Source organism: Oncorhynchus keta, chromosome 19, assembly GCF_023373465.1.
Source record: "Oncorhynchus keta strain PuntledgeMale-10-30-2019 chromosome 19, Oket_V2, whole genome shotgun sequence".
NCBI classification, from domain to species: Eukaryota; Metazoa; Chordata; class Actinopteri; order Salmoniformes; family Salmonidae; genus Oncorhynchus; species Oncorhynchus keta.
The window spans coordinates 12,806,760-12,834,388 of NC_068439.1; the positions used below are offsets into that span (position 1 = coordinate 12,806,760).

The 27,629-nt window shown below is 49.0% G+C and overlaps 1 protein-coding gene and 1 long non-coding RNA gene across 4 annotated transcripts in view; one reads left to right on the forward strand and one right to left on the reverse strand.

Annotated features, from left to right (window-relative positions):
- Window positions 1-27,629, forward strand: part of LOC118379250 (E3 ubiquitin-protein ligase MYLIP-A-like) — a 50,732-nt gene that overhangs the window by 11,284 nt on the left and 11,819 nt on the right. For 2 of the 3 annotated variants that reach the window (XM_052469654.1, XM_052469653.1), the window contains exon 3: window positions 24,796-24,981. In XM_052469654.1, the coding sequence (XP_052325614.1) occupies window positions 24,809-24,981 (173 nt within the window). In that variant the 5' untranslated portion in view covers window positions 24,796-24,808. Of the gene's footprint in view, window positions 1-6,140; window positions 6,522-24,795; window positions 24,982-27,629 lie in introns of those variants that run through there. The other variant, XM_052469655.1, reaches the window with a different exon arrangement.
- On the reverse strand, window positions 15,456-17,899 carry LOC127909238 (uncharacterized). Its single transcript, XR_008070337.1, has 3 exons — window positions 17,793-17,899; window positions 16,554-16,835; window positions 15,456-15,554 (listed from the first exon to the last, which is right to left on the reverse strand). It is a non-coding gene; the product is annotated as an uncharacterized LOC127909238 (long non-coding RNA).

Below are 27,629 nucleotides of genomic sequence, written 5' to 3' on the forward strand. Positions count from 1 at the left end.
GCTGTCTCTGCCTCCACCCAGTTAGACTACTGCTGTCTCTGCCTCCACCCAGTTAGACTACTGCTGTCTCTGCCTCTCACCCAGTTAGACTACTGCTGTCTCTGCCTCTCACACTCCAACCACAAACAGACAGGAGTGCTACGCCACTGCTTGTAAGTGAAGTAGAAATATATAAGAAATATAAGATGTGTTAAATGAATGATATCCAGCTCAGATAGCGCCCCTTGTGTGCACTTCCGGTAATACCGTATACCCTGGTATGGTACAGAAACAGTACGACAGTGTGACCATCTGGAGAGCACCTGACCAGTAGACTCTCACAGTGAGAGCAGAACATATAGGAAGAATGCGTGACCGTGTCCAACTCCTATTCCTCCATCTCTCCTCTGCATGTGCTCTAGTCTATTCCTCCATCTCTCCTCTGCATGTGCTCTAGTCTATTCCTCCATCTCTCCTCTGCATGTGCTCTAGTCTATTCCTCCATCTCTCCTCTGCATGTGCTCTAGTCTATTCCTCCATCTCTCCTCTGCATGTGCTCTAGTCTATTCCTCCATCTCTCCTCTGCATGTGCTCTAGTCTATTCCTCCATCTCTCCTCTGCATGTGCTCTAGTCTATTCCTCCATCTCTCCTCTGCATGTCCTCTGCATGTGCTCTAGTCTATTCCTCCATCTCTCCTCTGCATGTGCTCTAGTCTATTCCTCCATCTCTCCTCTGCATGTGCTCTAGTCTATTCCTCCATCTCTCCTCTGCATGTGCTCTAGTCTATTCCTCCATCTCTCCTCTGCATGTGCTCTAGTCTATTCCTCCATCTCTCCTCTGCATGTGCTCTAGTCTATTCCTCCATCTCTCCTCTGCATGTGCTCTAGTCTATTCCTCCATCTCTCCTCTGCATGTGCTCTAGTCTATTCCTCCATCTCTCCTCTGCATGTGCTCTAGTCTATTCCTCCATCTCTCCTCTGCATGTGCTCTAGTCTATTCCTCCATCTCTCCTCTGCATGTGCTCTAGTCTATTCCTCCATCTCTCCTCTCTGCATGTGCTCTAGTCTATTCCTCCATCTCTCCTCTGCATGTGCTCTAGTCTATTCCTCCATCTCTCCTCTGCATGTGCTCTAGTCTATTCCTCCATCTCTCCTCTGCATGTGCTCCTATTCCTCCATCTCTCCTCTGCATGTGCTCTATCTCTCCTCTATTCCTCCATCTCTCCTCTGCATGTGCTCTAGTCTATTCCTCCATCTCTCCTCTGCATGTGCTCTAGTCTATTCCTCCATCTCTCCTCTGCATGTGCTCTAGTCTATTCCTCCATCTCTCCTCTGCATGTGCTCTAGTCTATTCCTCCATCTCTCCTCTGCATGTGCTCTAGTCTATTCCTCCATCTCTCCTCTGCATGTGCTCTAGTCTATTCCTCCATCTCTCCTCTGCATGTGCTCTAGTCTATTCCTCCATCTCTCCTCTGCATGTGCTCTAGTCTATTCCTCCATCTCTCCTCTGCATGTGCTCTAGTCTATTCCTCCATCTCTCCTCTGCATGTGCTCTAGTCTATTCCTCCATCTCTCCTCTGCATGTGCTCTAGTCTATTCCTCCATCTCTCCTCTGCATGTGCTCTAGTCTATTCCTCCATCTCTCCTCTGCATGTGCTCTAGTCTATTCCTCCATCTCTCCTCTGCATGTGCTCTAGTCTATTCCTCCATCTCTCCTCTGCATGTGCTCTAGTCTATTCCTCCATCTCTCCTCTGCATGTGCTCTAGTCTATTCCTCCATCTCTCCTCTGCATGTGCTCTAGTCTATTCCTCCATCTCTCCTCTGCATGTGCTCTAGTCTATTCCTCCATCTCTCCTCTGCATGTGCTCTAGTCTATTCCTCCATCTCTCCTCTGCATGTGCTCTAGTCTATTCCTCCATCTCTCCTCTGCATGTGCTCTAGTCTATTCCTCCATCTCTCCTCTGCATGTGCTCTAGTCTATTCCTCCATCTCTCCTCTGCATGTGCTCTAGTCTATTCCTCCATCTCTCCTCTGCATGTGCTCTAGTCTATTCCTCCATCTCTCCTCTGCATGTGCTCTAGTCTATTCCTCCATCTCTCCTCTGCATGTGCTCTAGTCTATTCCTCCATCTCTCCTCTGCATGTGCTCTAGTCTATTCCTCCATCTCTCCTCTGCATGTGCTGCTAGTCTATTCCTCCATCTCTCCTCTGCATGTGCTCTAGTCTATTCCTCCATCTCTCCTCTGCATGTGCTCTAGTCTATTCCTCCATCTCTCCTCTGCATGTGCTCTAGTCTATTCCTCCATCTCTCCTCTGCATGTGCTCTAGTCTATTCCTCCATCTCTCCTCTGCATGTGCTCTAGTCTATTCCTCCATCTCTCCTCTGCATGTGCTCTAGTCTATTCCTCCATCTCTCCTCTGCATGTGCTCTAGTCTATTCCTCCATCTCTCCTCTGCATGTGCTCTAGTCTATTCCTCCATCTCTCCTCTGCATGTGCTCTAGTCTATTCCTCCATCTCTCCTCTGCATGTGCTCTAGTCTATTCCTCCATCTCTCCTCTGCATGTGCTCTAGTCTATTCCTCCATCTCTCCTCTGCATGTGCTCTAGTCTATTCTCCATTCCTCCATTCCTCCATCTCTCCTCTGCATGTGCTCTAGTCTATTCCTCCATCTCTCCTCTGCATGTGCTCTAGTCTATTCCTCCATCTCTCCTCTGCATGTGCTCTAGTCTATTCCTCCATCTCTCCTCTGCATGTGCTCTAGTCTATTCCTCCATCTCTCCTCTGCATGTGCTCTAGTCTATTCCTCCATCTCTCCTCTGCATGTGCTCTAGTCTATTCCTCCATCTCTCCTCTGCATGTGCTCTAGTCTATTCCTCCATCTCTCCTCTGCATGTGCTCTAGTCTATTCCTCCATCTCTCCTCTGCATGTGCTCTAGTCTATTCCTCCATCTCTCCTCTGCATGTGCTCTAGTCTATTCCTCCATCTCTCCTCTGCATGTGCTCTAGTCTATTCCTCCATCTCTCCTCTGCATGTGCTCTAGTCTATTCCTCCATCTCTCCTCTGCATGTGCTCTAGTCTATTCCTCCATCTCTCCTCTGCATGTGCTCTAGTCTATTCCTCCATCTCTCCTCTGCATGTGCTCTAGTCTATTCCTCCATCTCTCCTCTGCATGTGCTCTAGTCTATTCCTCCATCTCTCCTCTGCATGTGCTCTAGTCTATTCCTCCATCTCTCCTCTGCATGTGCTCTAGTCTATTCCTCCATCTCTCCTCTGCATGTGCTCTAGTCTATTCCTCCATCTCTCCTCTGCATGTGCTCTAGTCTATTCCTCCATCTCTCCTCTGCATGTGCTCTAGTCTATTCCTCCATCTCTCCTCTGCATGTGCTCTAGTCTATTCCTCCATCTCTCCTCTGCATGTGCTCTAGTCTATTCCTCCATCTCTCCTCTGCATGTGCTCTAGTCTATTCCTCCATCTCTCCTCTGCATGTGCTCTAGTCTATTCCTCCATCTCTCCTCTGCATGTGCTCTAGTCTATTCCTCCATCTCTCCTCTGCATGTGCTCTAGTCTATTCCTCCATCTCTCCTCTGCATGTGCTCTAGTCTATTCCTCCATCTCTCCTCTGCATGTGCTCTAGTCTATTCCTCCATCTCTCCTCTGCATGTGCTCTAGTCTATTCCTCCATCTCTCCTCTGCATGTGCTCTAGTCTATTCCTCCATCTCTCCTCTGCATGTGCTCTAGTCTATTCCTCCATCTCTCCTCTGCATGTGCTCTAGTCTATTCCTCCATCTCTCCTCTGCATGTGCTCTAGTCTATTCCTCCATCTCTCCTCTGCATGTGCTCTAGTCTATTCCTCCATCTCTCCTCTGCATGTGCTCTAGTCTATTCCTCCATCTCTCCTCTGCATGTGCTCTAGTCTATTCCTCCATCTCTCCTCTGCATGTGCTCTAGTCTATTCCTCCATCTCTCCTCTGCATGTGCTCTAGTCTATTCCTCCATCTCTCCTCTGCATGTGCTCTAGTCTATTCCTCCATCTCTTCTGCTCCATCTCTCCTCTGCATGTGCTCTAGTCTATTCCTCCATCTCTCCTCTGCATGTGCTCTAGTCTATTCCTCCATCTCTCCTCTGCATGTGCTCTAGTCTATTCCTCCATCTCTCCTCTGCATGTGCTCTAGTCTATTCCTCCATCTCTCCTCTGCATGTGCTCTAGTCTATTCCTCCATCTCTCCTCTGCATGTGCTCTAGTCTATTCCTCCATCTCTCCTCTGCATGTGCTCTAGTCTATTCCTCCATCTCTCCTCTGCATGTGCTCTAGTCTATTCCTCCATCTCTCCTCTGCATGTGCTCTAGTCTATTCCTCCATCTCTCCTCTGCATGTGCTCTAGTCTATTCCTCCATCTCTCCTCTGCATGTGCTCTAGTCTATTCCTCCATCTCTCCTCTGCATGTGCTCTAGTCTATTCCTCCATCTCTCCTCTGCATGTGCTCTAGTCTATTCCTCCATCTCTCCTCTGCATGTGCTCTAGTCTATTCCTCCATCTCTCCTCTGCATGTGCTCTAGTCTATTCCTCCATCTCTCCTCTGCATGTGCTCTAGTCTATTCCTCCATCTCTCCTCTGCATGTGCTCTAGTCTATTCCTCCATCTCTCCTCTGCATGTGCTCTAGTCTATTCCTCCATCTCTCCTCTGCATGTGCTCTAGTCTATTCCTCCATCTCTCCTCTGCATGTGCTCTAGTCTATTCCTCCATCTCTCCTCTGCATGTGCTCTAGTCTATTCCTCCATCTCTCCTCTGCATGTGCTCTAGTCTATTCCTCCATCTCTCCTCTGCATGTGCTCTAGTCTATTCCTCCATCTCTCCTCTGCATGTGCTCTAGTCTATTCCTCCATCTCTCCTCTGCATGTGCTCTAGTCTATTCCTCCATCTCTCCTCTGCATGTGCTCTAGTCTATTCCTCCATCTCTCCTCTGCATGTGCTCTAGTCTATTCCTCCATCTCTCCTCTGCATGTGCTCTAGTCTATTCCTCCATCTCTCCTCTGCATGTGCTCTAGTCTATTCCTCCATCTCTCCTCTGCATGTGCTCTAGTCTATTCCTCCATCTCTCCTCTGCATGTGCTCTAGTCTATTCCTCCATCTCTCCTCTGCATGTGCTCTAGTCTATTCCTCCATCTCTCCTCTGCATGTGCTCTAGTCTATTCCTCCATCTCTCCTCTGCATGTGCTCTAGTCTATTCCTCCATCTCTCCTCTGCATGTGCTCTAGTCTATTCCTCCATCTCTCCTCTGCATGTGCTCTAGTCTATTCCTCCATCTCTCCTCTGCATGTGCTCTAGTCTATTCCTCCATCTCTCCTCTGCATGTGCTCTAGTCTATTCCTCCATCTCTCCTCTGCATGTGCTCTAGTCTATTCCTCCATCTCTCCTCTGCATGTGCTCTAGTCTATTCCTCCATCTCTCCTCTGCATGTGCTCTAGTCTATTCCTCCATCTCTCCTCTGCATGTGCTCTAGTCTATTCCTCCATCTCTCCTCTGCATGTGCTCTAGTCTATTCCTCCATCTCTCCTCTGCATGTGCTCTAGCTCTATTCTCCATTCCTCCATCTCTCCATCTCTGCATGTGCTCTAGTCTATTCCTCCATCTCTCCTCTGCATGTGCTCTAGTCTATTCCTCCATCTCTCCTCTGCATGTGCTCTAGTCTATTCCTCCATCTCTCCTCTGCATGTGCTCTAGTCTATTCCTCCATCTCTCCTCTGCATGTGCTCTAGTCTATTCCTCCATCTCTCCTCTGCATGTGCTCTAGTCTATTCCTCTAGTCTATTCCTCCATCTCTCCTCTCTCTATTCCTCCATCTCTCCTCTGCATGTGCTCTAGTCTATTCCTCCATCTCTCCTCTGCATGTGCTCTAGTCTATTCCTCCATCTCTCCTCTGCATGTGCTCTAGTCTATTCCTCCATCTCTCCTCTGCATGTGCTCTAGTCTATTCCTCCATCTCTCCTCTGCATGTGCTCTAGTCTATTCCTCCATCTCTCCTCTGCATGTGCTCTAGTCTATTCCTCCATCTCTCCTCTGCATGTGCTCTAGTCTATTCCTCCATCTCTCCTCTGCATGTGCTCTCCAGTCTATTCCTCCATCCATCTCCTCTGCATGTGCTCTAGTCTATTCCTCCATCTCTCCTCTGCATGTGCTCTAGTCTATTCCTCCATCTCTCCTCTGCATGTGCTCTAGTCTATTCCTCCATCTCTCCTCTGCATGTGCTCTAGTCTATTCCTCCATCTCTCCTCTGCATGTGCTCTAGTCTATTCCTCCATCTCTCCTCTGCATGTGCTCTAGTCTATTCCTCCATCTCTCCTCTGCATGTGCTCTAGTCTATTCCTCCATCTCTCCTCTGCATGTGCTCTAGTCTATTCCTCCATCTATCAGCTTGTTCTGACGGCTACAAGTGTTGCACTGCCAGGGTATGAGTGAGAGAGACCCCAGCCAATAGTTTACTGATGAAGGACGACTCTCAGAAACTAATATCCACCAATGGAACTGAGTGTTCTTGGCAAGTGACAGTGGTTTTTCAGCATTATAGGCATGCTCACACTTACCCTCACAGCTATACGTACTTACCCTCACAGCTATACGCACTTACCCTCACAGCTATACGCACTTACCCTCACAGCTATACGCACTTACCCTCACAGCTATACGCACTTACCCTCACAGCTATACGCACTTACCCTCACAGCTATACGCACTTACCCTCACAGCTATACGCACTTACCCTCACAGCTATACGCACTTACCCTCACAGCTATACGCACTTACCCTCACAGCTATACGCACTTACCCTCACAGCTATACGCACGCACGTACGTACGCCCTGGTACTGGGAAGCCTGCAGGTAGTAACAGATGCTGGAGAGCGTGTGAATTGTCCTTAGTGGGTACAGACGCACGCAGAATGCCAGTATGTACACACTCACGTACGCATATACACGGGCCTCTCTCTCACCCTGTTACATAGCACATGGTGGACTCTGCACTCACAGAATACAAAATAAAAAGCTGCTTACATAAGCTGGACTGCTTAAATTTATAGAATCATCACCAAATCCTGCTGCTTTCCCATTATTGGAAGCTGTGTGTGTGTGTGTGTGTGTGTGTGTGTGTGTGTGTGTGTGTGTGTGTGTGTGTGTGTGTGTGTGTGTGTGTGTGTGTGTGTGTGTGTGTGTGTGTGTGTGCGCGCTTGGTCCACTCTGGCACAGAACTGATGTATTCACACCTGCAGCTTTTCGTCCCACTCGCCACCAGAACTGATCCCACAATGTTATTTTAGGCTCATGTGAAGACTCAGCAATTGGCGCCTTATTGGCAATATCGAAATGTGCAAAAATAAATAACCAAAGAAATAGGTTAAATTATCAGAGATTCTCACGTGGCCATTTTTATATTACGCTTTCGGTATTACTGGGATATATCAGCGAGTAAGCTAGACGTAGACTTTCTGTATTACCGGGATATATCAGCGAGTAGGCTAGACGTAGACTTTCGTTATTACCGGGCTATGTCAGCGAGTAGGCTAGACGTAGACTATCGCTATTACTGGAGAGTGCAGAATTGAAGAGTGCAGAATTGAAGAGTGCAGAATTGAAGAGTGCAGAATTGAAGAGTGCAGAATTGAAGAGACTTGCTCTTTCACTCTCACTTCGTTTTATATCTTACATTTTAGGAGTGGGACGATTTCCAGACAGACAAATATGGGTGATCAATATTTATTTTTAGGCAATGTAGTTAACTATATTCTAATCCTCATATTTGGGAAGTACATTTCCTTGGAAAGATGACTGCCCCCCCCCCCCTCCCCCCGATTGTAGGCAGCCTACTCGATTTCATTGAGACCACATGTAGGCCTCTTTAACCCGAAGCAGTGAATGAGACGGATGTGACGTTTTAATACAATAGGTAGTCTGATGCGCAACAATCAGAAAGACGATCGTTTACATAACCTGCAGGACGACAGAAATATTTCCCTCCCGAAGCTGGTCTGATCTGACCACTCGTTCCCAACCGCAGAATGACACAGGGTGACTGCAGCACTGCTCTGTTCGGGATCCGCAGCGCTCTACACTCTTCTTATTCGTTGGCTTGCTGAAGGCAAGCTACTCTAGATTTATTACAAACTCATTATTATTATTATTATTATTATTATTATATTTATTCGGCTAGCTCTAGCCCTTAAACCATTTAACACGAAACCAACTTTAAAACGTACCTGCAAGCCCCAACTTCTCATAGCATTTCTACTTTGACTACAACAAAGGCACATCTCAATAGGTGGTCCAGGTATGTTATGACATGGGGGGCTCCTGGAAGCTGAACATTTCCCAGTTCTTCCATGGCCTGGCTGGGTCAACATATACAACAGCGTGTTCAGTTCCCACCAATACAGTCAACAGCCTGATTTAACTCTGTCTGGTCACACCAGATACTGACTGGTTTTAGGATCAACACCCCTACCTGTTTTAAGGTATCTGTGACCAGGTGCATATCTGTATTCCCAGTCATGTGAAATCCATAGATTAGGGACTAATTAATTTATTTCAGTTGACTAATTTCCTTTATACGAACTGTAACTCACTAGAATCTTTGACATTGTTGCTTTTGTTTTGGTTTCAATATATCTGTGAATTCGGTTAGAGAGGAACGTTTGAGAATGCTTTGTCAGTTCAACTTGGGTGCAAATGCAGAAGTCACAGTGTCGTTGTGCTTTGCTATCCTCCCTCTAAACCCCCTGGGAGAGCCGTTGTGTATTATTGAGCCCTGCCAACTCGTGTCTTTACATGTCAGCACAACCTAGATATTGTCACAACAAGGCTGATGGGTGTTTTTCACAGAATTCAAGACCATTCGTGTTAATATTATAGCCATTTGCCTTAGTTTAGGAGATGAGGGTTTCCTCAGTCAGCCCTTGTCCTTTTCCCCAAACTTTTTTTTTAAACCTGCCTTAAGGTCTCTGAACTCAAGTATCAGTCCCTCGTATATCTAGTTTGAACCCATAGCATTAGTTCCCAGCCAGGAAGGATGTCTGTGGCTGGCTCTGGGCTGTGTGTGTGACCTTTGCCCTTCTACAGTCCATTATTATGGACTCCGTTACACTTCCATAACCACAGGACGTTTTAGCGTACAAAAACAACTTATTTGTTGGCCTGGAAATGCCACTCTTTGGATTCAGGAATACAGTCGGCGTGTGAATAATATTATCTTATTTATTTACTGTTTTGTCCCTCTTTCCGTTGCTTAAACCAGCTGATTAACAGCCTTGTGTTGGATGGAGAGTGTACATTGTGAAGGTTTCATTGAGAGACAGTGAGTGGTGGAATGGGGTTATTAGAGTTCGTTGATTGGGAGTGACCTCTAGCACCACAGCTTTGGGCTGTGTTGTTTGTTACTCCAACAAACCACATTGTTTAGAGCCTGGTCCTGTGAGCTCTGAAACAGACACTTCTCATTGGCTGATGCGGTGCAGTCGCAAGGCAGATGTTTTTTGGTTTCATTTCACACGGACTTTATGTTCTTCTGGAAACTGTGAACTCTGACGTTCTGATGTGTTCTATGTTACTACTGAGAGGAGAAGTCGAGTTGAAACAATTGTTTTATAATTTGTTTTTGGCTACTTTTGAGAACTTGTTAACTCTTTTAATTTAGTTAAGAAAAAAGTACTGAGGGGCGGCAGGGTAGCCTAGTGGTTAGAGTGGAGGGGCGGCAGGGTAGCCTAGTGGTTAGAGTGGAGGGGCGGCAGGGTAGCCTAGTGGTTAGAGTGGAGGGGCGGCAGGGTAGCCTAGTGGTTAGAGTGGAGGGGCGGCAGGGTAGCCTAGTGGTTAGAGTGGAGGGGCGGCAGGGTAGCCTAGTGGTTAGAGTGGAGGGGCGGCAGGGTAGCCTAGTGGTTAGAGTGGAGGGGCGGCAGGGTAGCCTAGTGGTTAGAGTGGAGGGGCGGCAGGGTAGCCTAGTGGTTAGAGTGGAGGGGCGGCAGGGTAGCCTAGTGGTTAGAGTGGAGGGGCGGCAGGGTAGCCTAGTGGTTAGAGTGGAGGGGCGGCAGGGTAGCCTAGTGGTTAGAGTGGAGGGGCGGCAGGGTAGCCTAGTGGTTAGAGTGGAGGGGCGGCAGGGTAGCCTAGTGGTTAGAGTGGAGGGGCGGCAGGGTAGCCTAGTGGTTAGAGTGGGGGCGGCAGGGTAGCCTAGTGGTTAGAGTGGGGGGCGGCAGGGTAGCCTAGTGGTTAGAGTGGGGGCGGCAGGGTAGCCTAGTGGTTAGAGTGGGGGCGGCAGGGTAGCCTAGTGGTTAGAGTGGGGGGCGGCAGGGTAGCCTAGTGGTTAGAGTGGGGGCGGCAGGGTAGCCTAGTGGTTAGAGTGGGGGCGGCAGGGTAGCCTAGTGGTTAGAGTGGGGGCGGCAGGGTAGCCTAGTGGTTAGAGTGGGGGCGGCAGGGTAGCCTAGTGGTTAGAGTGGGGGCGGCAGGGTAGCCTAGTGGTTAGAGTGGAGGGGCGGCAGGGTAGCCTAGTGGTTAGAGTGGAGGGGCGGCAGGGTAGCCTAGTGGTTAGAGTGGATGGGGCGGCAGGGTAGCCTAGTGGTTAGAGTGGAGGGGCGGCAGGGTAGCCTAGTGGTTAGAGTGGAGGGGCGGCAGGGTAGCCTAGTGGTTAGAGCGTTGGAATAGTAACGGAAGGTTGCAAGTTCAAATCCCCGAGCTGACAAAGTACAAATCTGTCGTTCTGCCCCTGAACAGGCAGTTTACCCACTGTTCCTAGGCCGTCATTGAAAATAAGAATGTGTTCTTAACTGACTTGTCTAGTTAAATAAAGGTAAAAAAAAAGAAGAGGTGAAGAGGAGAGCATGTGAAATGCATTATATAGCCTATTTGAAGTCATTTAACTTTGACAACATCTAAAACACAGTTTAAAAAATCATAACTCAAGTGCACTAAACGCCCTCTTCCTCCCCCTTTCTCTTCTTCCTTCTCCTTCTCCTCCTCTCTTATCTTCCATCTGCTGTCACACATAGGGATCAATGAACCATATTCCCCCCTCAGTCTACGGTCCACTTTAATTGAATTATTCCAGCTATGCAGTCAAGTGTTTTAGCATTCCAGCAAGAACCGATTACTTTGTGTTGGAGCCTCCGCTGTCATCCATTGTGTGTGTGTGTGTGTGTGTGTGTGTGTGTGTGTGTGTGTGTGTGTGTGTGTGTGTGTGTGTGTGTGTGTGTGTGTGTGTGAGCAGTAAATGTACCATGCGGTCCAGTGGTCTGAGAGCAGGTGTTCCTTGACAGTAATGAAAGCCTTAAAGAGGCTGTGTTCATCCCAGTTGTATTTAAACCGGGCCAGCAGAGAGGAGGTTTAAGGGTTTTCTGTTCCAATATCAGATTCCCTGCAGGCTTAACTAGAACCCCTGCTGTTTTGTCCGTCTGCGTTAGAGTTGAATAGTGGCAACCAGGTTAGAGATTTCCAGCCCAAACCCGCTCTCTTTTCCAGAGAAAAAAATAACTGCTACAATTGTTATAATAAATGATTTCTATGAACAGCATGATGTGAAATGGATCTGTTTTTAATTGATATGTAATGTCTCAATCTGGCTTCTCTACGGCCGACTCTCTGCTATCTGCATGATCAATCACCAACGGGACAGACAGCGCTTCTCCGTATGGAGCTGCAGGTCACAATGTGGGGGTGACATTATTTTATTTTTTAATTGTAAAGAGTTTTAATTAAAGCAGCCTATCACTCAAATATCATTGCTTTAAATCAGTGTGCAGGCAAACACTCTCTCACGGTCTTTCTCTCCATCAATTCCATTCAAATTTGATCAAAAATAGGCCTAATCCTGTTGAAGATTTAATTATATATACAGTTCCAGTCAAAAGTTTCGACAGTCATTCAAGGGGTTGCCTTTACTTTTTAAACAATTTTCTACATTGTAGAATAATAGTGAAGACACAAACTATGAAATAACACATGGAATCATGTAGTAACCAAAAAAGGGTTAAACAAATCCAAATATATTTTATATTAGAGATTCTTCAAAGTACCCACCCTTTTCCTTGACAGCTTTGCACACTCTTGGCATTTTCTCAAACAGCTTCATTTGGTAGTCACCTGGAATGCATTTCAATTAACAGGTGTGCCTTGTTAAAGGTTAATTTGAGGAATTGATTTTCTTCTTAATGCAGCCAATCAGTTGTGTTGTGACATGGTAGGGGGGAAGAGGTATACAGAAGAGCCCTATAAGTCCATATTATGGAAAGAACAGCTCAAATAAGCACAGAGAAATGACCGTCCATTACTTTGAAGACATGAAGGTCAGTAAATTCTGAAAATATTTAAGAACTTTGAAAGTTTCTTCAGTCGTGCAGTCGCAAAAACCAAGCGCTATGATGAAACTGTTTCTCATGAGGACCGCCACAGGAAAGGAAGACCCAGAGTTACGTCTGCTGCAGAGGATAAGTTCATTCGAGTTACCAGCCTCAGAAATTACAGCCCAAATAAATGTGTCTGTTACTTGAAGTCTGAAGCATCTCAACATTAACTGTTCAGAGGAGACTGTGTGAATCAGGCCTTCATAGGTGAATTGCTGTATAGAAACCACTACTAAAGGACACCAATAAGAAGAAGAGGCTTGCTTGGGCCAAGAAACATGAGCAATGGACATTAGACCTGTGGAAATCTGTCCTTTGGTCTGATGAGTCCAAATTAGAGTTTTCTGGCTCCAACCACCGTGTCTTTGTGAGATGTGGAGTAGGTGAACGGATGATCTCCGCATGTTTGGTTCCCGCCGTGAAGCATGGAGGAGGTGGTGTGATGGTGCTTTACTGGTGACACTGTCTGTGATTTATTTAGAATTCAAGGCACACAAAACCAGCATGGCTACTGCAGCGATACACCATCCCATCTGGTTTGTGCTTCGTGGGACTATCATTTGTTTTTCAACAGGACAATGACCCAACACACCTCCCAGGCTGTGTAAGGGCTATTTGACCAAGAAGGAGAGTGATGGAGTGCTGCATTATATGACCTGGCCTCCACAATCACCTGACCTCAACCCAATTGAGATGGCTTGGGATGAGTTGGACTGCAGAGTGAAGGAAAAGCAGCCAACAAGTGCTCAGCATATGTGGGAACTCCTTCAAGATGTTGGAAAATCATTATAGGTGAAGATGGTTGAGAGAATGCCATGAGTGAGCAAAGCTGTGATCAAGGCAAAGGGGGGCTACTTTGAAGAATCTCATAAATGTCTTTTTGATTCGTTTAACCCTTTTTTGTTGTTGTTGGTTATAACATGATTCCATGTGTATTTGAATGGTTTTGATGTCTTCACTATTATTCTACAATGTAGAAATTGGTGAAAATAAAGAAACCCTTGAATGAGTAGCCGTGTCTAAACTTTTGACTACTGTATACTGAACAAAAAAATAAACGCAACATGTAAAGTGTTTCATGAGCTGACATGAATGATTCCAGAAATGTTCCTTAAGCACAAAAACCTATTTCTCTCAAGTTTTGTGCAATTTAGTTTTTTACATTCCTGTTAGTGAGCATTCTGCCTGAGCTGCATTTGTGAATTTTTCTACAATACTCCGCCTCTAACATCGTTTTAGAGAATTTAGCAGTACATACAACCTGCCTCACAACCGCAGACCACGTTTATGGCGTTGTGTGGACGAGTGGTCGGCTGATGTCAACGTTGTGAACAGAACAGAGTGCCCCATGGTGGGGTTATGGATGGGCAGGCATAAGCTACGGACAATGAACACAATTGCATTATATCGATGGCAATTTGAATGCACTGGCGTGTCGTGCCGTTCATCCACCGCCATCACCTCGTGTTGCAGCATGATAACATGCACATAACGTGCCGTTCATCCACCGCCATCACCTCGTGTTGCAGCATGATAACATACACATACCGTGCCGTTCATCCACCGCCATCACCTCGTGTTGCAGCATGATAATTCACGGTCCAATGTTGCAAGGATCTGTACACAATCCCTGGAAGCTGAAAATGTCCCAGTTCTTCCATGGCCTGCATACTCACCAGACATGTCACCCATTGAGCATGTTTGGGATGCTCTGGATCGCTTTCCAGTTTCCGTCAATATCCAGCAACTTCGCAAAGCCATTGAATAGGAGTGGGAGAACATTCCACCACCTACAATCAACAGCCTGATCAACTCTATGCGAAGGTGATGTTTTGCGTTGCATGATGGTGGTCACACACGTTACTGACTGGTTTTATGTGCAGTGTCCTTCTACCTGGACAGATGGTGGGTAGTGTGGGCAGCGGTGTCCTTCTACCTAGACAGATGGTGGGTAGTGTGGGCAGCGGTGTCCTTCTACCTGGACAGATGGTGGGTAGTGTGGGCAGCGGTGTTCTTCTACCTGGACAGATGGTGGGTAGTGTGGGCAGCGGTGTCCTTCTACCTGGACAGATGGTGGGTAGTGTGGGCAGCGGTGTCCTACCTGGACAGATGGTGGGTAGTGTGGGCAGCGGTGTCCTTCTACCTGGACAGATGGTGGGTAGTGTGGGCAGCGGTGTCCTTCTACCTGGACAGATGGTGGGTAGTGTGGGCAGCGGTGTCCTTCTACCTGGACAGATGGTGGGTAGTGTGGGCAGCGGTGTCCTTCTACCTGGACAGATGGTGGGTAGTGTGGGCAGCGGTGTCCTTCTACCTGGACAGATGGTGGGTAGTGTGGGCAGCGGTGTCCTTCTACCTGGACAGATGGTGGGTAGTGTGGGCAGCGGTGTCCTTCTACCTGGACAGATGGTGGGTAGTGTGGGCAGCGGTGTCCTACCTGGACAGATGGTGGGTAGTGTGGGCAGCAGTGTCCTACCTGTACAGATGGTGGGTAGTGAGGGCAGCAGTGTCCTACCTGGACAGATGGTGGGTAGTGAGGGCAGCAGTGTCCTACCTGGACAGATGGTGGGTAGTGTGGGCAGCGGTGTCCTACCTGGACAGATGGTGGGTAGTGTGGGCAGCGGTGTCCTTCTACCTGGACAGATGGTGGGTAGTGTGGGCAGCGGTGTCCTTCTACCTGGACAGATGGTGGGTAGTGAGGGCAGCAGTGTCCTACCTGGACAGATGGTGGGTAGTGAGGGCAGCAGTGTCCTACCTGGACAGATGGTGGGTAGTGAGGGCAGCAGTGTCCTTCTACCTGGACAGATGGTGGGTAGTGAGGGCAGCAGTGTCCTACCTGGACAGATGGTGGGTAGTGAGGGCAGCAGTGTCCTACCTGGACAGATGGTGGGTAGTGAGGGCAGCAGTGTCCTACCTGGACAGATGGTGGGTAGTGAGGGCAGCAGTGTCCTTCTACCTGGACAGATGGTGGGTAGTGTGGGCAGCGGTGTCCTACCTGGACAGATGGTGGGTAGTGTGGGCAGCGGTGTCCTTCTACCTGGACAGATGGTGGGTAGTGAGGGCAGCAGTGTCCTACCTGGACAGATGGTGGGTAGTGAGGGCAGCAGTGTCCTTCTACCTGGACAGATGGTGGGTAGTGTGGGCAGCGGTGTCCTACCTGGACAGATGGTGGGTAGTGTGGGCAGCGGTGTCCTTCTACCTGGACAGATGGTGGGTAGTGAGGGCAGCGGTGTCCTACCTGGACAGATGGTGGGTAGTGAGGGCAGCAGTGTCCTTCTACCTAGACAGATGGTGGGTAGTGAGGGCAGCGGTGTCCTACCTGGACAGATGGTGGGTAGTGAGGGCAGCAGTGTCCTTCTACCTGGACAGATGGTGGGTAGTGTGGGCAGCGGTGTCCTACCTGGACAGATGGTGGGTAGTGTGGGCAGCAGTGTCCTTCTACCTGGACAGATGGTGGGTAGTGAGGGCAGCGGTGTCCTACCTGGACAGATGGTGGGTAGTGAGGGCAGCAGTGTCCTTCTACCTAGACAGATGGTGGGTAGTGAGGGCAGCGGTGTCCTACCTGGACAGATGGTGGGTAGTGAGGGCAGCAGTGTCCTTCTACCTGGACAGATGGTGGGTAGTGAGGGCAGCAGTGTCCTACCTGGACAGATGGTGGGTAGTGCGGGCAGCAGTGTCCTACCTGTACAGATGGTGGGTAGTGAGGGCAGCGGTGTCCTACCTGGACAGATGGTGGGTAGTGAGGGCAGCAGTGTCCTACCTGGACAGATGGTGGGTAGTGTGGGCAGCGGTGTCCTTCTACCTGGACAGATGGTGGGTAGTGTGGGCAGCGGTGTCCTACCTGGACAGATGGTGGGTAGTGTGGGCAGCAGTGTCCTACCTGTACAGATGGTGGGTAGTGAGGGCAGCAGTGTCCTACCTGGACAGATGGTGGGTAGTGAGGGCAGCAGTGTCCTACCTGGACAGATGGTGGGTAGTGTGGGCAGCGGTGTCCTACCTGGACAGGTGGTGGGTAGTGTGGGCAGCGGTGTCCTTCTACCTGGACAGATGGTGGGTAGTGAGGGCAGCAGTGTCCTACCTGGACAGATGGTGGGTAGTGAGGGCAGCAGTGTCCTACCTGGACAGATGGTGGGTAGTGAGGGCAGCAGTGTCCTTCTACCTGGACAGATGGTGGGTAGTGAGGGCAGCAGTGTCCTACCTGGACAGATGGTGGGTAGTGAGGGCAGCAGTGTCCTACCTGGACAGATGGTGGGTAGTGAGGGCAGCAGTGTCCTTCTACCTGGACAGATGGTGGGTAGTGTGGGCAGCGGTGTCCTACCTGGACAGATGGTGGGTAGTGTGGGCAGCGGTGTCCTTCTACCTGGACAGATGGTGGGTAGTGAGGGCAGCAGTGTCCTACCTGGACAGATGGTGGGTAGTGAGGGCAGCAGTGTCCTTCTACCTGGACAGATGGTGGGTAGTGTGGGCAGCGGTGTCCTACCTGGACAGATGGTGGGTAATGTGGGCAGCGGTGTCCTACCTGGACAGATGGTGGGTAGTGTGGGCAGCAGTGTCCTACCTGGACAGATGGTGGGTAGTGAGGGCAGCAGTGTCCTACCTGGACAGATGGTGGGTAGTGAGGGCAGCAGTGTCCTACCTGGACAGATGGTGGGTAGTGAGGGCAGCAGTGTCCTACCTGGACAGATGGTGGGTAGTGAGGGCAGCAGTGTCCTACCTGGACAGATGGTGGGTAGTGAGGGCAGCGGTGTCCTACCTGGACAGATGGTGGGTAGTGTGGGCAGCGGTGTCCTACCTGGACAGATGGTGGGTAGTGAGGGCAGCAGTGTCCTTCTACCTGGACAGATGGTGGGTAGTGAGGGCAGCAGTGTCCTACCTGGACAGATGGTGGGTAGTGAGGGCAGCAGTGTCCTTCTACCTGGACAGATGGTGGGTAGTGAGGGCAGCAGTGTCCTTCTACCTGGACAGATGGTGGGTAGTGAGGGCAGCAGTGTCCTTCTACCTGGACAGATGGTGGGTAGTGAGGGCAGCAGTGTCCTTCTACCTGGACAGATGGTGAGTAGTGAGGGCAGCAGTGTCCTACCTGTACAGATGGTGGGTAGTGAGGGCAGCAGTGTCCTACCTGGACAGATGGTGGGTAGTGAGGGCAGCAGTGTCCTACCTGGACAGATGGTGGGTAGTGCGGGCAGCAGTGTCCTACCTGTACAGATGGTGGGTAGTGAGGGCAGCAGTGTCCTACCTGGACAGATGGTGGGTAGTGAGGGCAGCAGTGTCCTACCTGGACAGATGGTGGGTAGTGTGGGCAGCAGTGTCCTACCTGGACAGATGGTGGGTAGTGTGGGCAGCGGTGTCCTTCTACCTGGACAGATGGTGGGTAGTGTGGGCAGCAGTGTCCTACCTGGACAGATGGTGGGTAGTGTGGGCAGCGGTGTCCTTCTACCTGGACAGATGGTGGGTAGTGTGGGCAGCGGTGTCCTTCTACCTGGACAGATGGTGGGTAGTGAGGGCAGCAGTGTCCTACCTGGACAGATGGTGGGTAGTGAGGGCAGCAGTGTGCAGATGGTTACTGTCTATGGTAGTGACTGGTAGGTTGTGTGTGTGTGGGCAGGGTAGTGTTCCAGTCACGATCCTGCACAGAGGACAGTCAGACCAGCTCACACCCTCCTCATCATCGCCCTCTACAGTTCACATCAAAGCATGGTGGATGAGGGGAGACTCCTGCCCTGCGGTCCTGGAAGTTGAATTGTGTCGACTTGCTGTACAAGTTAGACTAGACTTGTAACGGTTTCCTATACATTGTCCTTAACACCAATACTTACCTAGTATTTAACTTCTTATTACGAGGATGTTACAGATACTGTATACACCCAGACATGGTCATTTAGCCCTGGTTCTGAGCCCAGATGAAACCCAGTATTCGGAGGGAGGTATGAAAGAGTTGGACTGCACGTGACCGCGCTACAGGAGAAGTGTTCCTTTTCAATTTGAGCGGCTATGTGTTTCCAAAAGTAGTCACGTAAGGCGGAGCAGTGAGCTGGCGACCCCGGGGTGACGAGGGAGAGGGAAGGAGAGCAGTCAGGCCAGGCAGGGCCGTGACTGATAGTAAACCCCAGGCGACCCCGGGGTGACGAGGGAGAGGGAAGGAGAGCAGTCAGGCCAGGCAGGGCCGTGACTGATGGTAAACCCCAGGCGACCCCGGGGTGACGCGGGAGAGGGAAGGAGAGCAGTCAGGCCAGGCAGGGAAGTGACTGATAGTAAACCCCAGGCGACCCCGGGATGACGAGGGAGAGGGAAGGAGAGCAGTCAGGCCAGGCAGGGCAGTGACTGATAGTAAACCCCAGACGACCCCGGGGTGACGAGGGAGAGGGAAGGAGAGCAGTCAGGCCAGGCAGGGCCGTGACTGATAGTAAACCCCAGGCGACCCCGGGGTGACGAGGGAGAGGGAAGGAGAGCAGTCAGGCCAGGCAGGGAAGTGACTGATAGTAAACCCCAGGCGACCCCGGGATGACGAGGGAGAGGGAAGGAGAGCAGTCAGGCCAGGCAGGGCAGTGACTGATAGTAAACCACAGGCGACCCCGGGGTGACGAGGGAGAGGGAAGGAGAGCAGTCAGGCCAGGCAGGGCCTTGACTGATAGTAAACCACAGGCGACCCCGGGGTGACGAGGGAGAGGGAAGGAGAGCAGTCAGGCCAGGCAGGGCAGTGACTGATCGTAAACCCCAGGCGACCCCGGGGTGACGAGGGAGAGGGAAGGAGAGCAGTCAGGCCAGGCAGGGCCGTGACTGATAGTAAACCCCAGGCGACCCCGGGGTGACGAGGGAGAGGGAAGGAGAGCAGTCAGGCCAGGCAGGGCCGTGACTGATAGTAAACCACAGGCGACCCCGGGGTGACGAGGGAGAGGGAAGGAGAGCAGTCAGGCCAGGCAGGGCAGTGACTGATCGTAAACCCCAGGCGACCCCGGGGTGACGAGGGAGAGGGAAGGAGAGCAGTCAGGCCAGGCAGGGCCGTGACTGATAGTAAACCCCAGGCGACCCCGGGGTGACGAGGGAGAGGGAAGGAGAGCAGTCAGGCCAGGCAGGGCCGTGACTGATAGTAAACCACAGGCGACCCCGGGGTGACGAGGGAGAGGGAAGGAGAGCAGTCAGGCCAGGCAGGGCAGTGACTGATCGTAAACCCCAGGCGACCCCGGGGTGACGAGGGAGAGGGAAGGAGAGCAGTCAGGCCAGGCAGGGCAGTGACTGATAGTAAACCACAGGTAGTCAGAGCCCTTTGTTTCCAACCAGGCAGGTAGCAAGCAGCCTGCTGGTCACATGAGTCCTGTTGCTGGGCCGAGCACAATAGGGAAACAGACGGCTGTGTGCTGTTTAGAGCCCGACCGCTAAAATCGGTTGACTGATATTATCGGTGATATTAGCCTTTCAAATAAATATTAGTATCTGTCTTTATTCCATACATAAAGCACCAAGATTATATACTGTATATAGAATGAACAAAAATAGATCTGCTAATTTGTATACGTTTTCAATTGTTGCCTGAAGAGGGCACTCTACGAGCTGCTCATTGAACATCATTCAGCCCGTAAGTCACAACGTGAGAATAGGCATGGTGGTTTGACAGTGAGTAGCGTGCCAGCGACAGACTATTTAAAAACAGAAGTAATCCAAAGTACACTTCACCAAGCAAGCAGCCCTCATCACATGATCACTTAGTTAACGTTAGCTGGCTCCCTAGGCAGCAGTGTAGTTAGCCTAGCTAGCAATCTGTGCTACTTATGTGCAAACGCTGGACTGGCTCTAAAGTGAACTCATCCTTGATACAAAAATAGCACTGTTACTGTCTGGAGTTCAGACTCTGAACCTATTATGTTTTCTACCTGAAATATGCAGTCTGCAAAAAAAAACCAAGACAGTTGGCGCATTCAAGATGAGATGGGATTGTGTGCTAGCTGAATTAGACTGCTGGTGTGACTAGAACCAGTGCTTTTTCCTGCATGATGCTTGCAGCCATCAGGGCAGAGGTGGCAGGAAGAGACCAAGCGGAGTTATCAGGGCAGAGGTGGCAGGAAGAGACCAAGCGGAGTTATCAGGGCAGAGGTGGCAGGAAGAGACCAAGCGGAGTTATCAGGGCAGAGGTGGCAGGAAGAGACCAAGCGGAGTTATCAGGGCAGAGGTGGCAGGAAGAGACCAAGCGGAGTTATCAGGGCAGAGGTGGCAGGAAGAGACCAAGCGGAGTTATCAGGGCAGAGGTGGCAGGAAGAGACCAAGCGGAGTTATCAGGGCAGAGGTGGCAGGAAGAGACCAAGCGGAGTTATCAGTGCAGAGGTGGCAGGAAGAGACCAAGCGGAGTTATCAGGGCAGAGGTGGCAGGAAGAGACCAAGCGGAGTTGACAGTAAATCTCACACACAGTTGGAGTTGTATGTTTACATAGCTTTTTGTTAGGGATGTTGTGTTATTCATTTGAACAGATGGGCTCGGTAGTGGTATGACAAGGTATGAGGTTACATTATGTCTGAGGAAAACAAGGGAGTCTGGTTTGATCCAGCTGACTGAATCCTGTGTAATATTATCTCAGTTTTGTGTTAATAACAGCCTCACTGGACAGTGACTTGAAAGAGAAGTGTCATCACATCATAACAGAGTTAAAGTAGGCAACAACTTAATAACTCAATCATTCACCACATCTCAGGAACTAATGGAACTTCGGGGAAAACGATGTAGAAGCCCGTGATTGTACCAGTCCAATGTAGAAGCCTGTGATTGTACCAGTCCAATGTAGAAGCCAGTGATTGTGCCAGTCCAATGTAGAAGCCTGTGATTGTACCAGTCCGATGTAGAAGCCTGTGATTGTACCAGTCCAATGTAGAAGCCTGTGATTGTACCAGTCCAATGTAGAAGCCTGTGATTGTACCAGTCCAATGTAGAAGCCTGTGATTGTACCAGTCCAATGTAGAAGCCTGTGATTGTACCAGTCCAATGTAGAAGCCCGTGATTGTACCAGTCCGATGTAGAAGCCAGTGATTGTACCAGTCCGATGTAGAAGCCTGTGATTGTACCAGTCCAATGTAGAAGCCTGTGATTGTACCAGTCCAATGTAGAATGATTGTACCAGTCCGATGTACCTGTGAGTACCAGTCCAATGTAGAAGCCTGTGATTGTACCAGTCCAATGTAGAAGCCTGTGATTGTACCAGTCCAATGTAGAAGCCTGTGATTGTACCAGTCCAATGTAGAAGCCTGTGATTGTACCAGTCCAATGTAGAAGCCTGTGATTGTACCAGTCCAATGTAGAAGCCTGTGATTGTACCAGTCCAATGTAGAAGCCTGTGATTGTACCAGTCCAATGTAGAAGCCTGTGATTGTACCAGTCCAATGTAGAAGCCTGTGATTGTACCAGTCCAATGTAGAAGCCTGTGATTGTACCAGTCCAATGTAGAAGCCTGTGATTGTACCAGTCCAATGTAGAAGCCTGTGATTGTACCAGTCCAATGTAGAAGCCTGTGATTGTACCAGTCCAATGTAGAAGCCTGTGATTGTACCAGTCCAATGTAGAAGCCTGTGATTGTACCAGTCCAATGTAGAAGCCTGTGATTGTACCAGTCCAATGTAGAAGCCTGTGATTGTACCAGTCCAATGTAGAAGCCTGTGATTGTACCAGTCCGATGTAGAAGCCTGTGATTGTACCAGTCCGATGTAGAAGCCTGTGATTGTACCAGTCCGATGTAGAAGCCTGTGATTGTACCAGTCCGATGTAGAAGCCTGTGATTGTACCAGTCCGATGTAGAAGCCTGTGATTGTACCAGTCCGATGTAGAAGCCTGTGATTGTACCAGTCCGATGTAGAAGCCTGTGATTGTACCAGTCCGATGTAGAAGCCTGTGATTGTACCAGTCCAATGTAGAAGCCTGTGATTGTACCAGTCCAATGTAGAAGCCTGTGATTGTACCAGTCCAATGTAGAAGCCTGTGATTGTACCAGTCCAATGTAGAAGCCTGTGATTGTACCAGTCCAATGTAGAAGCCTGTGATTGTACCAGTCCAATGTAGAAGCCTGTGATTGTACCAGTCCAATGTAGAAGCCTGTGATTGTACCAGTCCAATGTAGAAGCCTGTGATTGTACCAGTCCAATGTAGAAGCCTGTGATTGTACCAGTCCAATGTAGAAGCCTGTGATTGTACCAGTCCAATGTAGAAGCCTGTGATTGTACCAGTCCAATGTAGAAGCCTGTGATTGTACCAGTCCAATGTAGAAGCCTGTGATTGTACCAGTCCAATGTAGAAGCCTGTGATTGTACCAGTCCAATGTAGAAGCCTGTGATTGTACCAGTCCAATGTAGAAGCCTGTGATTGTACCAGTCCGATGTAGAAGCCTGTGATTGTACCAGTCCGATGTAGAAGCCTGTGATTGTACCAGTCCGATGTAGAAGCCTGTGATTGTACCAGTCCGATGTAGAAGCCTGTGATTGTACCAGTCCGATGTAGAAGCCTGTGATTGTACCAGTCCGATGTAGAAGCCTGTGATTGTACCAGTCCGATGTAGAAGCCTGTGATTGTACCAGTCCGATGTAGAAGCCTGTGATTGTACCAGTCCAATGTAGAAGCCTGTGATTGTACCAGTCCAATGTAGAAGCCTGTGATTGTACCAGTCCAATGTAGAAGCCTGTGATTGTACCAGTCCAATGTAGAAGCCTGTGATTGTACCAGTCCAATGTAGAAGCCTGTGATTGTACCAGTCCAATGTAGAAGCCTGTGATTGTACCAGTCCAATGTAGAAGCCTGTGATTGTACCAGTCCAATGTAGAAGCCTGTGATTGTACCAGTCCAATGTAGAAGCCTGTGATTGTACCAGTCCAATGTAGAAGCCTGTGATTGTACCAGTCCAATGTAGAAGCCTGTGATTGTACCAGTCCAATGTTCACTGTATTCCATGTTGTTTTTGTCTATTGTTATTCTTTCTTTCTTTCTTTAAAAAAAAATCCAGTTTCTTTCCCGAAGCCTACTATCCCTCCACGTTGAATTCAGCACAATAACAAGTGTTTAGCAACAACATGGGAGGGCCCTTACCTCCCTAAGAACAAGCTTACAGCGCTGCGTCATCATTACATCGATTTAGCCGTGTCTTTGTGTGGGCTTGTTTTGGTACATAACCAGACTTATTTTTAAGAATGAGAGCGGGAGAAGAAGAGAGGCCAAGGCTGGATGGTGCTATCGTACCCAGACCCCACTGTTACAACACAACAGCAGTAGAACCCAGTCTGCTTATCACTCTGTAGCACACTGCTGTGAATAGGCAGCTATACCGAAGTTTACAGGGCTGGCTGCTGACTCCTCTTACACTGTGATAAGAGCTAGAGCTCTGTGTCTGTGTGTGTCTCTGTGTGTGTGTGTGTGTGTCTGTGTGTGTGTGTGTGTGTGTGTGTGTGTGTGTGTACCCTGATTGGCGTTATGAAGCTCCATTTCGGGGCAGAAGGTAGCCTAGTGTTTAGAGTGTTGGACTAGTAACCGAAAGGTTGCAAGATCGAATCCCTGAGCTGACAAGGTAAAAATCTGTCTTTCTGCACCTGAACAAGGCAGTGTTCCTAGGCCGTCATTGAAAATAAGAATTTGTTCTTAACTGACTTGCCTAATTAATTAAATAATAATTAGTCGCTGACTGAGTCACTGGGTTATTAAAAGTCAGACTTCGTCACGCACTGTCTGACTGGGAACAGCTGTTACTTTTGAACTCTGCTCGTGTTCCTCATTCTATTCCTGGCATCAATGACCATAGTGAACTAGGAAGCGGAACAGAGTACTACTTTGAGGTATATGGCTTTGGTAAGCTGGAGGTCAGCTGTCAGTCGTAATGTGTGTTGGTGTGAGAAAGTGAGCTTCTACAGTGTCAATGAGTGAACAACCATCCATTTTCAGGTGCTCTAGGCCTGTTGCCCCCCACACACACACACCTGCTCTGTGTGTAACCCAACCTCTAACTTCCACCTGCTCCCCCAATCGTGACCTGTTTGGTTTCAGCCCTGTGCACCACCCCTCTCCAATCATGACCTGTTTGGTTCCAGGCCCTGTGCACCACCCCTCTCCAATCATGACCTGTTTGGTTCCAGGCCCTGTGCACCACCCCTCTCCAATCATGACCTGTTTGGTTCCAGGCCCTGTGCACCACCCCTCTCCAATCATGACCTGTTTGGTTCCAGGCCCTGTGCACCACCCCTCTCCAATCATGACCTGTTTGGTTCCAGGCCCTGTGCACCACCCCTCTCCAATCATGACCTGTTTGGTTCCAGGCCCTGTGCACCACCCCTCTCCAATCATGACCTGTTTGGTTCCAGGCCCTGTGCACCACCCCTCTCCAATCATGACCTGTTTGGTTCCAGGCCCTGTGCACCACCCCTCTCCAATCATGACCTGTTCCAGTTCATGTCTAACATTCCCTCTTCTCTCTTCCCTCCACCAGACATGTGTTCTTCATGCAGGTCAAGGAGAACCTCCACAGCGGCCACCTGAGGATGTGTTCGGAGCAGGCTGAGGAGCTGAGTGCCCTGCTGGCCCAAGCTGAGTTCAGAGACTACAACCAGAACACAGCCAAGTACTGGTACTCTGAGCTATGTGGGAGCGAACCCTGCCCGGCAACAGTCAACAGGTAAGGTCGCACACACACACAGCTATGTCTTACTATGCTTGAGGACTTTTTGGGGCCCAACAGTTGATTCCCATTCAAGATCCTATTTTCACTTTTTCCCTAAACCTAACCCTAAGCCTGAAATAGCTGGCAAAAATGGCCACACTTCTGAATTCTAGTTTGTTTACTATTCTTGTGAGTACTTTTGGTTCTCACAAGTATAGTAAAATGTGTACACACACACACCTGTGGTGTGTTAAAACAGGATTGAAGCTCTAGCCATTGTGCTAATTATATGGAGTTTGCAGGACATGCAATACACGGTTGAAATATTGAAAGCAAAGCTACCCTTGACAAGGTCGCTGGCTTAGAGAACAGATATGTTATTAGAGGCTTATGATATGAAAGTATCAACATATAGCTGAACCAAGTGACAGATGTGTTGTTAATGATTCATCCAACATCGGTTGGACTTCTAACAATCAGATGCTTCAAAGAGGACAATTCCCTTTCCTGTCCCAATTCAGAATGTCTGAAAATTCCCTTTCCTGTCCCAATTCAGAATGTCTGAAAATTCCCTTTCCTGTCCCAATTCAGAATGTCTGAAAATTCCCTTTCCTGTCCCAATTCAGAATGTCTGAAAATTGCCTTTCCTGTCCCAATTCAGAATGTCTGAAAATTCCCTTTCTTGTCCCAATTCAGAATGTCTGAAAATTCATCCCAGAACAGGTCAAACCTTTCATCATTTATTACCGGCGGTGTTACCTAGATTTAGCTGTGTTTCTATTCCGGAATAACATCTGGTAGCTGTTCAAAACAAACAAATTAGGTGTAAAATAGGTTCTAGAATTTGCACCCTCCGAGCCGTAACATTTCCCTCTACTTAGCCTACCTTCTTGAATATGAATCAGTCTGTCGCGTGCATCTGACAGAAACATGCAGTGCCATGGGAACCTGATATCAGTTCCACTGACATTGCAGACAGCAGCAGAGTTTGGAAGTCCCCAGAAATGGTTTGCTTTGCAATTGGAACAAAGTTCAAAACTCATGCCCACGTGTCAGTCGCCATGCGCAAAAGACCGACTACGAGGAAACTAGAAGAAAAGGCATGGTCGCGAGGTTCGCTGTACAGAAAGAAAACATGTACCTCTCCAATGTTCCTACCATGGAGCCGAGGTTGGTTTGCAATTCGAACAACTGTTTGTCCCACGTGATGTCATCCAACACGAGATGAGTAATAGATGGAAAGGAAATGGCACCCTAGGCTTTTCCCCATAGGCTCTGGTCAAAAGTAGTGCACTAGATGGGTAATAAGGTGCCATTTTGGAGCCTTACTACACATACTCACAAGGTCCCCTCTACAGAGACCGACACACTCCTCTCTTCCCAAAGATTCTACCATGTAGCCACTTGTTTTTCTCTCTCAAGGACCAAACCTGTTCAGGCACGGAACTGAACACCTAACAGGGACTTTCACCAAAGCAAAGCAGGGTTATTGAGTTCTAGCCAGGTAACTGTCTTACACATTGTGAAACGACTTTAAATCATGCAAATGAACACTTGAAAAGGGATTGGTACAGTTGAAGTCGGAAGTTTACATACACTTATGTTGGAGTCATTAAAACTTGTTTTTCAACCACTCCACAAATTTCTTGTTAACAAACTATAGTTTTGGCAAGTCGGTTAGGACATCTACTTTGTGTATGATACAAGTCATTTTTCCAACAATTGTTTACAGACAGATTATTTCACTGTATCACAACTCCAGTGGGTCAGAAATTTACATACAGCTTGGAAAATTCTAGAAAATTATGTCATGGCTTTAGAAGCTTTCCCAAAGGCAAATTTACATAATTTGAGTCAATTTGATGTATTTCAAGGCCTACCTTCATACTCAGTGCTTCTTTCCTTGACATCATGGGAAAATCTAAAGAAATCAGCCAAGACCTCAGAAAAAGAATTGTAGACCTCCACAAGTTATTTATATTTTCTGTGAAACCCAACCCGGAAGTTGTTTTCCACCTCTAACACATAAAGCTGCCTGCCTGCCTGCCTGCCTGCCTGCCTGCCTGCCTGCCTGCCTGCCTGCCTGTCTGCCTGCCTGCCTGCCTGCCTGCCTGCCTGCCTGTCTGCCTGCCTGCCTGTCTGCCTGCCTGCCTGCCTGCCTGCCTGCCTGCCTGCCTGTCTGCCTGCTAGCTAGCTACAACAACAACAACATGGTTGTGAGAACCAAGCCAGCGATTAGAGCGTAGCCCAGCAGCTCGTTGACTGGTTAAGTCAACAGTTTGAGAAGACTGCCAGTTTGGGTGGAGGCCAAGCTAAACTAGGGACTGTTCATACTAGGTCAGAGGACCGATCTATCGCTGTGTTTACACACACTCTAGGACACACACACTCGGACACGCATGCAAGACAAGCACACACAAACTAGAATCCTCCTGACATCATAATTGTAGGGAAATGTAAATGCCATTGGATTGGCTCTAATCAGGCTAATATGGACAGCTGTCTTGTTAATGTATTGTCGATTATAATAGCCCATTTGGTGATTTCCGTCAGCTCTGTTGTTTTGAGTCATTGCCGATAGCATACTTCTATTGCACTATGGGTAATGTTCTGGACGTTCTTGCCCCTCATAATCAAGCGTATGTCTTGGGAGGAGGACTTAA